The sequence below is a fragment of the Curcuma longa genome, chromosome 4 (genome assembly GCF_044706935.1).
Source record: "Curcuma longa cultivar G26 ecotype Majalengka, Jawa Barat chromosome 4, ITB_CL_G26_1.1, whole genome shotgun sequence".
In the NCBI taxonomy this organism is placed as follows: Eukaryota; Viridiplantae; Streptophyta; class Magnoliopsida; order Zingiberales; family Zingiberaceae; genus Curcuma; species Curcuma longa.
This window is the reverse complement of record NC_133864.1, coordinates 16,292,552-16,306,657: the sequence shown is the minus strand read 5'-3', so window position 1 is coordinate 16,306,657 and position 14,106 is coordinate 16,292,552. Positions and strand designations below refer to the sequence as shown.

At 37.0% G+C, this 14,106-nt stretch overlaps 2 protein-coding genes across 2 annotated transcripts; both read left to right on the top strand.

The window, feature by feature from the left end:
• Nucleotides 1-610: 610 nt before the first annotated feature.
• On the top strand, nt 611-5,375 carry LOC141828487 (transcription factor GTE4-like). Its single transcript, XM_074715930.1, has 5 exons — nt 611-2,393; nt 2,484-2,529; nt 2,610-2,726; nt 2,823-2,898; nt 4,988-5,375. The coding sequence occupies exons 1-4, from the start codon at nt 819-821 to the stop codon at nt 2,882-2,884; spliced, it is 1,800 nt and encodes a 599-aa protein (XP_074572031.1). The 5' UTR covers nt 611-818; the 3' UTR covers nt 2,885-2,898; nt 4,988-5,375.
• Nucleotides 5,376-6,783: 1,408 nt separating this feature from the next.
• LOC141827451 (KRR1 small subunit processome component homolog) lies at nt 6,784-13,503 on the top strand. Its single transcript, XM_074714699.1, has 12 exons — nt 6,784-7,058; nt 7,243-7,319; nt 7,472-7,582; nt 7,810-7,878; nt 8,836-8,892; nt 9,008-9,046; nt 9,127-9,231; nt 9,326-9,408; nt 9,504-9,582; nt 10,232-10,375; nt 10,454-10,531; nt 13,070-13,503. Exons 1-12 carry the CDS (start codon nt 6,860-6,862, stop codon nt 13,178-13,180), a joined length of 1,152 nt encoding a protein of 383 aa, XP_074570800.1. The 5' UTR covers nt 6,784-6,859; the 3' UTR covers nt 13,181-13,503.
• The last annotated feature ends 603 nt before the right edge of the window (nt 13,504-14,106 follow it).

Here is a 14,106-nt window from a genome sequence, read left to right as displayed (position 1 = left end):
CGTGACAAGGAATCCGCGATAGTGCGCAACACCCGCAACCCAATGTCGTTACTGCCGTCACTGCCGCGTCGTCCGACCATCGTCTCAGCCGCGATCGACGCGCCACTCGTCCGGCGCTCCGTCCGGTGTCAGATTCTGATCGGATAGTGGTCGAAATCAGGTGAATTTTGATCAAAACAGGGTCAACACAGTGGGGGGGGGGCTCTGTTTCCGATCAAATTACGTCGGATTCTGATCACTATCCGGTCGGAATCCGCTGCCGGATGGAAGCACCGACGAATGGCGCATCGATCGCGGCCAAGGCGGCGGCCGACGGTGGTCGGACGGCTCGACGAGGGTGGCGGCAACGACGATGGGTCAGGAAGTCATGCACGGTCGCGCACGAATTTATCGCGCAGCGTAACAAACCCGTATATATGTATATCGAAAATATAAGTAAAATGTTTATGAAAAAGGAAAGAAATTAAGAATCTTGTTTTCAAACAAAATCCTGTATGTCAGCGAATAGAGAATTGCCACGTGTAAATCGCTATGTTGTCACTCCTAGCGTCATCGAGCACCATTTTGTTTTCACACGCCGGCTTCCACTTCGCCTGCTCGCAGTCTGCCACACCGAAGCACCCAATCGCAAGCGAAACCCTCCCTTTCTGCTGCTCGGCTCCTCCGATCCGTTTGACCTCACCGGATTCCTCAGATCTCTCCGTGAAATCTCGGTTTCTACTCTTCCGCGAACCCTAGGGGAGATTGCAGCTGCGTTCGATTCTTTCCTGTCCCTTTTCCGTCGGTGCAGGGATTAAACGATCGTGGCGAAGGATTTCATGGCGTCTGGGCCGCTAGTCGGCGCCGGAGGCGAAAGTTCCCGCAATCACCGGTGGGCGGAGAGCGGCAAGGTCTACTCGCGCAAGCCTTTTAGCAAGATCCCTAGATCGTCGCCTAATTCTCAGCCGATTGCGCAGACCTCGGCTGCGGAAGAAGAAGTCGAGGAACTTGGATCCGTTTGCCGCCAGAACTCACATCTTCCGCTGCCCGGTGCCGATGGCTCGTCCAGGTTGAAGCGGCTCCCAGCTGAGCCCGCTTTCGGCGCCGCCGCCAATGGCCGTGGCCGCATCGCCACCGTCAGTCATGCTCCTAGTTCGCGTCAGGAGGCGCTGGACCTGCGCAGGAAGCTGGCCTCCGAGCTCGAGCAAATACGTGTCCTCTCCAGGCGGCTGGAGGCCCATGAGCTCCAGGTCGCCTCCGTTGCTGGATACGCACATTCACAGCTCTCGGCTACCGATCCAAACACACCAGTCTCCACAAAGAGAGCACCGGAGGCAGCCACGCCTACGACTGCACCTTCTGGACAATTCCGCCCTTTCCTCAGCGTCTCCGTTGATGCCACGAATGATACCGTGGGCGAGGAAGCTGAGAAGGAGAAGCGAACGCTTAAGGCTAACCAATACTACAAGAATTCTGAATTTCTTCTAGGCAAGGATAAGTTGTCACAGCCTGATCTTCATAGCCAAAAGAAACTCAAGACAAACACCGGAAAGAAGCAATCTTTAGGGGCATCTGAATACAACAGCTCCCATTTGGAAGAGAAGAAGATATATGCACAGGCCTTCAAAAGCTGTGGCGTGCTTCTCTCCAAGTTGATCAAGCACAAGTTTGGCTGGGTGTTCAACAAGCCAGTTGATGCCAAAGCGCTTGGCCTTCATGATTACTATACCATTATCAAGCATCCAATGGACCTTGGCACAGTTAAGTCTCGGCTTGCTAAGAACTGGTACAGCTCCCCACGAGATTTTGCTGAGGATGTTAGGCTGACCTTTCGCAATGCCATGACTTACAATCCCAAGGGACAGGACGTCCACGTCATGGCCGATCAACTTCTGCAATTGTTTGAGGAGCAGTGGCCTGCTATTGAGGGTGAGTTTTCCTTTCTTGCCTACCCGCCAACCTCAAAGAAGCCTCGACCTGTTGACATGAGAATGCTGGAGAGGTCAGACTCCACTGTGCATCCTGTGGCAATCGAACAAAAGACAAAACCAGTGAGCCAACCAATGCACATAGGTCGAGCACCAGCTCCAAAGAAACCCAAGGCCAAGGATCTCAATAAGAGGGACATGACTTTTGAGGAGAAGCAGAGGCTCAGTAATAACTTGCAAAATCTACCTCCAGAGAAGTTGGAGAACATTGTGCAGATTATTAAGAAGAGAAATTCTTCTCTTAGCCAGCATGATGACGAGATTGAAGTTGACATAGATAGCGTCGATGTGGAGACCCTTTGGGAGCTGGATAGATTTATCACAAATTACAAGAAGAGTTTGAGCAAGAACAAGAGGAAGGCTGAGCTTGCAACTCTCTTTAAGCCCGAGGCTGAAGTTGATGCACGTGAAACATCACATGAAAAGGTTGGAGTTTGCATATCTTAATTTTCTGTGTTTTGGTTGTAGCTATAATGAATCAGAGGCTTAATCATAACTCTACGTACCTTTTTTCAGACTCATGATCCAATTGTCACTGAATTACCTGAGAATATTAAGAAAGGTGAACTACATGTATCTACTGATGATTTTTCTTTATTACATTATTATCATATGTTGCTTACAGATTTATTTGACATTCAGTGGTGGATGAGAAGTATGTAGCTTCTTCATCACCAGTTGGAGGGGAAAAGAAGGGAGATAATGGAAGTAGATCTAGTTCAAGCAGCTCTAGTAGTGATTCAGGATCTTCATCTACTGGTAGCTTGCTTACTGTGTTGTTATTTCTTGGTAAATTAAATGCTGCAAGTATTTGTGACCTATGCATCATAACTAAGGAATTTGTTTTTTTTTCAGATTCCGATAGTGAAAGTTCCTCTGCATATGGTTCAGATGCTGCACATTCACCTAGAACATGAACATTTTGGAAAAGGTACAATTTGTTTGTTACGTCTATAACTATAATATCAATCTTGCCTTAGATGTCTCGCATAGTAAAATTCTATGCTTTCTGAAATGCTTTTAATTTCTCATTTTAGTAATTCTATGGAGTGCTAAAAGAAACTAGTCAAAAAGGGTTTAACTAGAAAGATATGCTATTTTCTGGTCAACATACCTCAACTAGTTGATGCATCACTATTACAATCATTGCTAGTTAATGCATGACTGATGCAATCATTACCATGCTCTTCAGAGATGATGTGGCCATGGCCATGTTGTACCTCAATTTTCAATGAAAATTGTAGGATTGTTCCACACTTTATAAGACCTCTGCAAGATACCTTGTATTGTACATAGCCATTTTCTGTCCACTTATATAAATAACATTTTGAACTTAACATGCATCTAGGTTTATTTAAGTTACAGCTTATGAAACTCATGTATACTAGATTCTCAATAAGTCTGTTGACATTTTTGGTAGGTGAATTTCTCAAGGGAAAACATGAACTAAAATTCATTGCAACTGTTCCTTTCGCCTGTTTGGAACCATCACATTTATAATGACTCCACCAAGCATAAGCTATTTCTTAGCTTTGCTTCCCCATCTATAATTTCCTTTATTTTTGCTAAATTGTTCCATCTCCCTTTGATACAATCAATCCAATCTATAGACACTTCCTTAGCACTGCTGCTCCAGTATGTATTCTGGTACACCTAGAGAATTTGCATACACTAAACTCTTCCCACCATTTTAGCTGTTCATTATGCTGGAAGTCCTTCCATCAGCATACTTATCATCACTAGAGCTATCACTTTGCCTCAGGCAGTAATAATTACTTAACTCTCTGATTCATGTAGTTTCATCTTTACATTCTTTTCTCTATTTTTTTCCCACATTGGTTGCATAAGACTTGTTTAGCAACGATAAAAGAGGATAAAATTTATTTAAATATAGATGAGGGGATCGAGCCTAATAATATAGGAGCATTCATACAGCCGATCCCGTTTAGTGGGATAAAGACTTGGTTGTTGTTGATATTGGTTGCATAAGACTCAATTTGTCAAAAGATGTAGTGTTAGTCATATTGATCAAATCCAACTAGTCTATGTACAAAATATAGATATAAGAAATGAACAGAAGCAATGCCATCTTAAACTAAAGAAAATGCCATGGATAATATCTATTCTAAATGGCATACCTTGTGTGTGGTACAAATAATGCCACAAGCGTGCATGCGATTTTTTTTTTTTTACTTTGTGATCATCACCATGTCATGTTAATCCCAACTATTTGTGGTTGGCAACATGGATGTAATCCCTCATTCAACTGTCATGAACTATTTGGAATTGGCTGTATGACTCTTATTCTCTTTAAACCCTATGCAAGGCAATGTGAATATAAGCTATTTGCACTTTTGTATTTTGCATTATTTACTTTTTAAATTCATCAATTTATTAGAGAGTGTATCAAGAAACAAGTCAAATAAGTGAAACAATAAATATACCTGACACTAGTAAATAATCTTAAATTGCTAATTTTATTAAATAACTAACTAAGCTAATTCAATTTGTATTTAGAAAGTCAAACAGATAATTTATTATATAACATGTCATCTAATTGTTGTCAAGTATTCAGTTTATTTACACATTAATGAAGGAGATCATTCTCCCAGTTATATACTTGTAGCATATCATGCTAGTGCCCTAATTTATTTCTAGTTTTTAATGATATTTTTGCAAGTATATACTTTCAAGCTTGCTTTTCATTTCATGGAAAATGCAGCTGCTAATCCATGCAATCTGTAGTTCGCTGTTAATGGTTGACAACAGGCTTGTCAATGTTATCTACTGCTAAGTATACTAGTTTTGATGGTGTGGCGTGATAGGCCACACTGTTTAAATCCAGTCCAATTTTTGATTAATTATAATTTTCTACCCTAAATATCTGTCTACATTTTTTTCTCCATCTGCATGATATGTTGCAGTATTATTCAGCCATGAAATTTTCTTATCATTTTCTAAGTTCGCCATGGAAATCTTGTTACTTCAATTGTTGACACCAAATTTCTTTGTCACAACAGAAGCCTATTACTCATTGCATCAGATGGCGGCTGGACTAATGGTCTAGGATAATGATATAAAACACTGGCGATGGTAACTTGTGGGACATCGACTTTGTGCCCGATCTGTATGTTATGCGACGTGTGAAAGATCTGATATTATCTAGTTAGTGTTCAAGTAATCGTGGTTAGATACCACTGAAAGTGGTAGAAAGCCTTCTGGTCTAATTCCCAGTTCCTCATTCATGCAAATATCTATCGTAGGGTGTAATTTATGTATATGTTGTTCATCAGCAGTTCAGCAATCCAGCCTCACCAGTATAACTCACCCTGTGAAAATCTGACACCTGCAGTTCGTACCACTGTTAATGTACTTCTCATTATATCATTTTTATTGTTGATTCTGTGAGTTTTGGATTATAGATGCTGATTGGATCTATTTTCAAAAAGGATGGCCTCAATTGTGTTTTACAGGAGTTCGCTGGAGAGATAAGTATTCGATTAAAATTGAATTGAATTAATCAAAATTGAACTGAATCTAAATTAAATCGATCAAATTTTTAAATAAAAATTAAATAAATCGAATTGATAAAATATTGATAATTTAATTTTTGATTAAATTTATTAAAATAATTAAATTTTTTAAATATTATTAAAAATTTATTAATTAGTTATAAATTTAAAAAATTATATATTTAAAATTTAAAAATCATTTTTTATTTTGATTAATTTAATTTATTCAATTTAATTGAAAAGAAAATTTTAAAATCGAAATTAAATTGAATTAATTAAATTAATTGTTTTTTAAAAAAATAATTAATATTTTTTAAAAAATTAAATTAAAATTTTAAATTCGATCCATTCGATTTTTCACACCGCTTAAGTAACGCTCGAGTTTGACTATTGCAATATCCTCCTCCGTCGTAATCAATTGTAATTTTTTGATTTATCTCTTCACAGATGGTCGTGAGGCCGACCGTGTGGGGCCATTGAGATGGCGGATTTTACCTTTTACAGAAGAGTCTGACTATTGCATTTCAACTTCTTCAACCGTTTGAAACAGAATCAGATAATAAATTACATAGTATAGGAAAGCTCAGACATAAAAACTATTATTATTTTTAAATCAAATTGAATTGGATCAAATTAATTAAAATTAAATTAAATTAAAAATTTTTAAACTAATAAAATTGATCAAATTTTTAAATAAAAATTAAATAAATATAAAATATTAATTAATTTAATTTTTGACTGAATTAATTAAAATAATTAAAATTTTTAAATATTATAAAAAATTTATTAACTAGTTAGAAATTTATAAGTTAAATTTATAAATTATTTTTTATTTTTATTAATTTTGTTTATTTAATTTAATTGGAAAAGAAATTTTAAAATTAATTATCAAATTAATTAATTAAAAAAATTAAAAATTTGAAATAATTAAATTAAAATTTTAAATTTAATTGATTTAATTAATTTAATCAAATTTTTAATCGTCGTGTCCGAGTCTACTAAATAACTATTCCATTTCAATTTGTTTGACCGTTTGAAACAGGATCAGATAATAAATTACATAATATATGAATGCTCTAACATAAAAATTATTATTATTATTATCATAAATTAACTTTTTTTTTAAAGTGAATTAAAAATTAGTATCTAAATTGATTTGAGTAAATAACGTAGCTGGTTGTTATTGGACTTCAGTTAATGGCCTGGTCCGGTTCGAACAACGGACGTTAGCTATTTCGGTTAATATAATGATGGGCTTGCCCTATCGCTTTCTCCTACCCCTCCTAATTCCCAAACCCGATCGGCCGAAGTAGCCGCCGCCAACGCTCCTGCCGCCACCAACGCTCCTGCTGTCGCTTACTGTCGAAATCGTGTGCGTCCATGGAAGATTTCGGCGGAGGGGAAGCATCTGCTTCTGGGACGAAGGGAAAGAAGCACAAGGGAAAGCATGACAAGCCCAAGCCGTGGGATGAGGACCCCAACATCGATCACTGGAAGGTTGAGAAGTTCGACCCTTCCTGGAACGAGTCCGGAATGCTCGAAGTCAGTTCGTTCTCCACCCTTTTCCCTCAGTACCGAGGTACGATTCTCACACGGCGTCTTCTCTTACTCGTTCGTCGTCGTTGTTTTTGTTGCCCTAAGGGTTGGGGATCGCCACATTTTTCCGAAGGATTTTAATAAAATTTCTTTTCTAAGTATTTTACTTCTTCAGATACCTGTTTTTTCCCCTCTCATGTGATGCTTGCAATCTCTTATTTTTATAGAGAAGTACTTGCAAGAAGCATGGCCTAAGGTGAAAAGTGCATTGAAAGAATTTGGAGTCTCATGTGAACTTAATCTGGTGAGCCATTTAAACTTTCTACTTGTTTTTCATGTAGATTGTAGCAGGGAAAATTTGGTTCCTCTTGTTGGAATTTTTTTCTTATTCCATCTCGATTTCATATAATTGAGTGATTTTTCCTTTACACAAATCGTTTATGATGTTTGCGTCAGGTTGAAGGATCAATGACGGTTTCAACAACTCGAAAAACTAGGGACCCCTACATTATTATGAAAGCTAGGGATTTGATTAAGCTTCTTTCACGCAGTGTCCCTGCACCTCAGGTATGCATTCTTCGCTAGGTCAAGTTTCAGATTCCTTGAGATAGCAGGTTTGTTATTTAAGATGCTATTATTATTATAGTGGTCATTTCCTCTCCTTGCATTAGCATTCTCTCTTTTTTGTTGGATTTTCACTCTAGAATTCAATGTCTATAAATTTGTAATAGTTCTGTTTCAATTGTTTTAGCTGTTTTACAAGTTTTCATAATTGTATTACTGTTCCTTTGTAGGCAATCAAAATTCTGAACGATGAGATGCAATGTGATATTGTTAAGATTGGAAACCTTATACGCAACAAGGTAAATTATCCATAACTTTTTAATCATTATTGTAAGTTTGAATGAGGAGGCATATTGAGTTACTTCCATATCACTTCAATGCTAGCTCAAGCGTGACCACTTTCAGCAATTAGTTCCTCATTGTAGCTTGTTCTAATTGTTAGCAGATTTTTAATATAAGATTTGATTTGATATTCAGTTGGGTTCTTGGCTGTACTTCCTTTTACTATACTTCCTTTTGGAATTTTATTGACACCTGGTTGGAAGCTTAGAGCTCTTCCGTTCTATTGTGATGTCAGAGGGTGAAAATCTTCGTATCTGAGATTCTTCAGTAAAGTATCTACCTGTATGTTTTGCTCTAACAATACCATTGTTTGTGTTTGTATAACACTTGATAAGAAGAAAAGAGAGTTAATTCTTCAACATGTGTCTCTATTCACCTAGTTCTAAGGATAAATAATTAGTTTTTTTTGTTCTTGTACCATATAACAGTTTACTGTTTTTTCTTTTCCATTTACATTGGGGTTCATAAATTTATACTTTGAAAATCAAATTTTGGCTAGTAGTGATAGCATCAAAAATCATATCAGTATACTTTATCTAAGTGATTGTTTGAACAGTTCTATAGCATGCACCTTGACAATTAATACAATTCTGAAGATCATGAAATATTTTACTTAACTCAAATTAGTATGTGAAGTTCTAAGTGCCAGTGGCTTATTAAGGTGCATTTTTAAAGTTTCAGTATCATGTTGCTTTTGTTCGTAGTACAGAATATAGTTGTTGGCATCTTTGCACTACCTGACCTAATAGTTAATTGCACATTCTCAGCTTCAGAACTTATTAATGGTTTGGTGCCATTTTTGTACTTCACTACCTAGTAGTTAATTGTACATGTTTTGGCTTCGTAACTTATTATTATTATATGTGTGTATGTGTATAATATATACATGTATATTTATTTATTTATTTTGCCAGGAACGATTTGTAAAGCGGAGGGAACGCCTTTTAGGACCCAATCTATCTACTCTAAAGGTCTGCACTCCAATCAAGACTCTGATTAATATGTAAACATCATTGGTAATCCTGGAGTAGTTTATTCTTTTAACTCATGTTAAATTGGCTTACACTCTTGTGATTTGTATTATAGGCCATTGAAATCTTGACTGATTGCTATATATTGGTTCAGGTGCTATTCTCTTTATGCAATCCTACTAATTTTAAATCTCTTAATGTCATGTTTCTAACCAAAGTTTACAAATTGACTAGGGGAACACAGTTGCAGCCATGGGTTCATTTAAGGGTCTAAAACAAGTTCGAAGAATAGTAGAAGACTGTATACATAATCAGATGCATCCTGTTTACCATATCAAGGTATTTATTCTCTGGAAATGGGCATGACTCCTTTAGCAAGTGATTCATTACTTTTTTACTATATGAACACTTAAATGAGATATTGCAAAAACAGACCCTTCTCATGAAACGTGAACTGGCCAAAAATCCAGCATTAGCCAATGAGAACTGGGATAGGTTCCTTCCAAAATTTAAAAAGTATGATGATTCTGCATTTCTTTTACATATATGTCATGCCTTACAAGAATCCAGTTTAAACTCATATACCCTTTTGTATTCTTAATGCTATCCAGGAAGAATGTTCAAAGGAAAGTAAAGGCTAAGGCGAAGAAACCATATACTCCATTCCCACCGCCTCAGCCACCAAGCAAGGTGAAGTTATTGTTGCAATTTGTGAACATTAAATCTCAGAGTAGATCTTCACACTTACAGATCGCCCCTTTGTTTTACTTTACTGCTTTGAGAAAAAAGAATTTGCTTTGTACTTAATTTTTTTAAAAAAATCATCAATAACTGTCTACACAACACTTGTTAAAATTTAATGATTGTTGACACATTTTCTTAAATTATATGTAATACACTAATCAATATTCACTGGAATGATCAAAAGAATCCAGTTATTGGATAATTAAGGTATGCCAACTGTACAAAGGAGTTTAATAATCACTATTCACTAGAATGCATGTGTATTCAAGCAAAGTAATTATAATTATCTATGCATATGAATCCCTTTAGCGTTTCATGTCTTTTACTTATTGCTTTTTTTTTAACATTTGGCAAAGTTGTTAGTTTATAGATATTTTAGTTGCATTAAACTGGATATTACATAAAGATCGTGTTTACCTTCTGAAAATGTTGTCGGGCTGTTGAATTCTCTTTAACTTGAGATAAGTTGTTGGTAAATTTTTTCCTTGACCTCCATGGTATATACAGCATCCTATTGCTATATTGTATTAGGTGATTTCTAGTTCAGTACTTCAGTGCCCTAGTCTAGTTTTAGAGCCTGTTAATTCTTTTTCAGCTTGATCTTGAATTAGAAAGTGGTGAGTATTTCCTGAGTGTCAAGAAGAAATCAGCAAAGAAGTGGCAAGAAAAGAAGGAAAAGCAGGCAGAAAAAGCAGCTGAAAACAAGCGAAAAAGAGAAGCTGCTTTTGTCCCTCCGAAGGTTTGTCGCTCAGCCATTGGATGCCTTATAAGGGAATTTGTTTCATTAATATATTTTGGTCATATTCACTGTTGACAGGAACCCTCTCAAATTTCTGATTCGAACAAATCTGACAAGGACAAGAATGATCTGGTTGCAATGACAAAGTCCTTGAAGGTACTTGTTATGCTTTTGTATATTTGGTAATTCTCATTATGATTGTTTTTCTCGTCTCTGTGGTATGTATACGTTCATATTATTGTGCAACTCTGAAAATCAAGCAAATTAGTTGTATGACTTGTTGTTTTTTTGACTAAGGTCGCTTATTGGAGCTTGATGATTGTGATTGTTTTTAACTAATGATGTCATTCGGCATTTGAACGATTGCCTAGCAGCCTAGGCATTCAAGCAATGTGCAATCTGAGTACCACAAGGATATCTTGAGTGAACACCTTCAACTATGTTTGTGTTTGATAGTCATTAGGCATCTAAGCAATGCACAACCGAGTACCATAGGGAATCTTATATAAGCTCCTTTGACTTGCTGCACATTATACCAACACCTCGAAGTTATATGTTAGACATTTGAAACACCTACTGGGATTAGCTGATTAAGAAAACTCAACATTTGTTGTTTCAACAATATTAGGATAGGCGAAAAGAAAATTTTAGAGAATAAAATATCAGTATAAGCACAACATGATCTTCATCATTGTTAACCTGCACCTGCCCTAACTAATTTAGGGTTTGCTATTTTGATTTTATCCTTCAACGGGCTTTTTACAAGGCTTTATGATTGTTAATAAAAATGAGGAATAATAAAATACAAAATGGTGTATGTTATGTAGGGTATAGAGAAGTATATGGATAATAAATCCGTAATGCTTACATAAGTACATTGATGGATAAATAATTATCTGTTATCATAATGAGAAGCAATATTTGTTTTATTATGAAAATATATCAAATGGTTAGATATTGAATTAGATAATATTGAGGGGGGGGGGGGGGGGGGGGGGGGGGGGATCACGATATAAAATCCAGGCTTATTTAGCATAAAGCTGTAATGCCTAAAATCTAGCTCTTCGGCAGTAGAAATGGATTTGGGAAGAATCACCAACTTCTTGTAGGTCTTGGGTTGGAAGAAGTAACACCATTGAGGTAGTTGAGGGTGATGTGCAAGGGCCACATTGAGTGGTACATTGCTCATCGACAGCCTCCAGTGTAAAATTCAGCAGTTTCACCATGGGTGAGGAGGACGTCGATGACCAATGGTTTATGAAGGTGTCATGGTTGGTGATTGGGCCGTGAGGTCATTGAGGTTGAGGTGGATTCAGCGATTGCGCCTGCCAGAGGAGGGGCAGGGGTTAGGGAGGATGTGGGAGGCAAGCACAGTATGAAGAGTCTTGTATACGAACTGGATGATCTACTTGATTTGATCAGTATTGGAGGGGGAGACCATAGTTATGGTATCAAGGCTTGGCTGTTGGGTTATTAAAAGGTCCCAAAAGATTTTTATCCACACTGGTATCTGGGCGTTTTACATGACAAAATGCTATGCAGGCATAACATCATGCTTTTAATGAGTGTTAGATGAAATTACAAAGGTTGAATTTTGACAGACTTTTAAAAAGTTGAACATGGTTTGAAACTTTTAAAACATTAGATCGGAATTGAGAAAATGTGTAAATCTTATGGTTGATTTATATATATATTAACCCTAAAAGATATACCTGTACTAGAGTGTGCGTGCTTTGTCCCTGTAACTAGTGAACATGTATCAGACTCTAAATTCTCCAACATTTCATCGTCTATTATCTTTCAAAATTTTGTACTTACGGACTTTGAATAATTTTGACTGGTTCTTTATAGGTGTAACCTTGAATGATATGTCTTGTTTCTTACCTGTTTACAATCCTCCTACTTGTTTTAGCTTTAGTTGATTTATCTTTTAGAAGTTCCAGATTTACAAGTCCATGTTGCTGTAGAGTTTTTTTATTGTTGACACATTTGTTTGTTCTTAGTAGTGTCAACGGAATGTCCATAATTTTGTGATAAACAATAGCATTCATTTCAGTGATCCTATCAAGGTTTTATATATTTTTGGGCTCTTCAAACTAGACATTTTCAGTTGGAAGTCTCAGGTGATATGAGACCTTGGCCACTTTAGGGACATCTATTGCATATAGTAGCAGTGGTATCGGCATTCAAACTCGTACTCTTTCCCTGATTGTTGTTTCTAGAGAAGTTCGTCTTGTACTACACCTGTGTTTATAAATTGGATGAACGAGGAAAATATTTCCCAGAGTATAAATAAGCACAGAAATTTGTCATGCGACTTCCATGAAGCCTGCTTTTTAAAGGTCGTATGACTAAGGTGACTGAAAAAGTTGTCAAGCTACCAGGGCAAGGCCTGGTGCCGTAATGTCATGGATTGGATATTCCATAAATATTTTATTTTTGAAAAAAATGAGTTGCCATTGGAGGAAGAAACACATTCATCTAATGGATGGTTTTCATTGTGCATGGTAGCATGGTAAGGTTTGGAAATAATCGTCTTAATAGATGTCATTATCCAGTTTTATTGCATCACAATGACAGCATTGACTACGCAGTACTGGGAAATTACTTGAGTTTTTCATTGTTTTCCCTGTCAAATTTTCTTTTCCTAGATTCCATCTATTCTTCTCTTATGGCTTTGTTCTTTTGTGGCAGAACAAGGCAAAGGAATTAAAAATGCACGAAGCGCATGATAATGTTAGAGCCGATTCATTTATCGCCAACGCTGAAAGTTCACGACCTAAAAAGAAATCCAGGTCTTCCTAAACCTGACTGGACATTTGAAAAGATGGCAAATGCTAATTTTATTTTATTTTAAAAATCTTTTTGGAACGGCGAGTATCTACATCATTAAGTGCTAGATAGAAAGCCTGATTTAAAAGAATCTGTTGTATGAATTTTGCTTATAATTACATCATTTGGTCAACTAGCAGCCCGCCCTTATCTGTATCGACTTCCTGGGACTTGTAATTAAAGGTTTTTAAGTTGATTCCCTTTGTATTCTGTAGTTTTTTTTCCTGAAGAAATACAAACCTTAATCAGATTATTTAATTGTGCCTTAAATGTTTATCATTTTGCAATAGAATACAAACTATTCGAGCAATTATTGCCCATTGATTTGGTTTTTTTTTCCACGCATGGCGTTCAATTCATGGAGGTGCTTCTCGTTTCCAGGCGCCTGCCCTTCCATTTGTTTATTGATTTATTTATTTGTATAGAGTAACACATGCATCTTGTCAAAATATTATTAATTAATTTAAGAAGAGCACTATTCTCCATACAATGTATTCAAACTGCTAGACAAGGTATTAATTAATAATTAATGGCCTAAGCACGGGACACGCAAAGCACGGAGACGACGGAGTTCCACGGCCCATTGCACGTCGCACAGGCTTGATCTGGTGCAGGCACCACCCACTTATTCATCTACTCCTTGTATATAAAAAATCTATCGACATGGAGACGTGCCTAGCTAGTGTTCCAAGTAAATTCATTTTTTAATTTCCTCAGGCAAATGTTGCATGTGCAATGCAACAACTATATATATAAATTTGTTATGCTGCGACTCGTATCTGTGCGATGACACGTTCGCGACACTTGCGATCCACTGTCGCTGTCGTCTTCGCCGCTGTCCGGCACTGTCGGCTGCCGCCTCAGTCATGATCGACGCGCACTCGCCGGTGCGGCCGGCG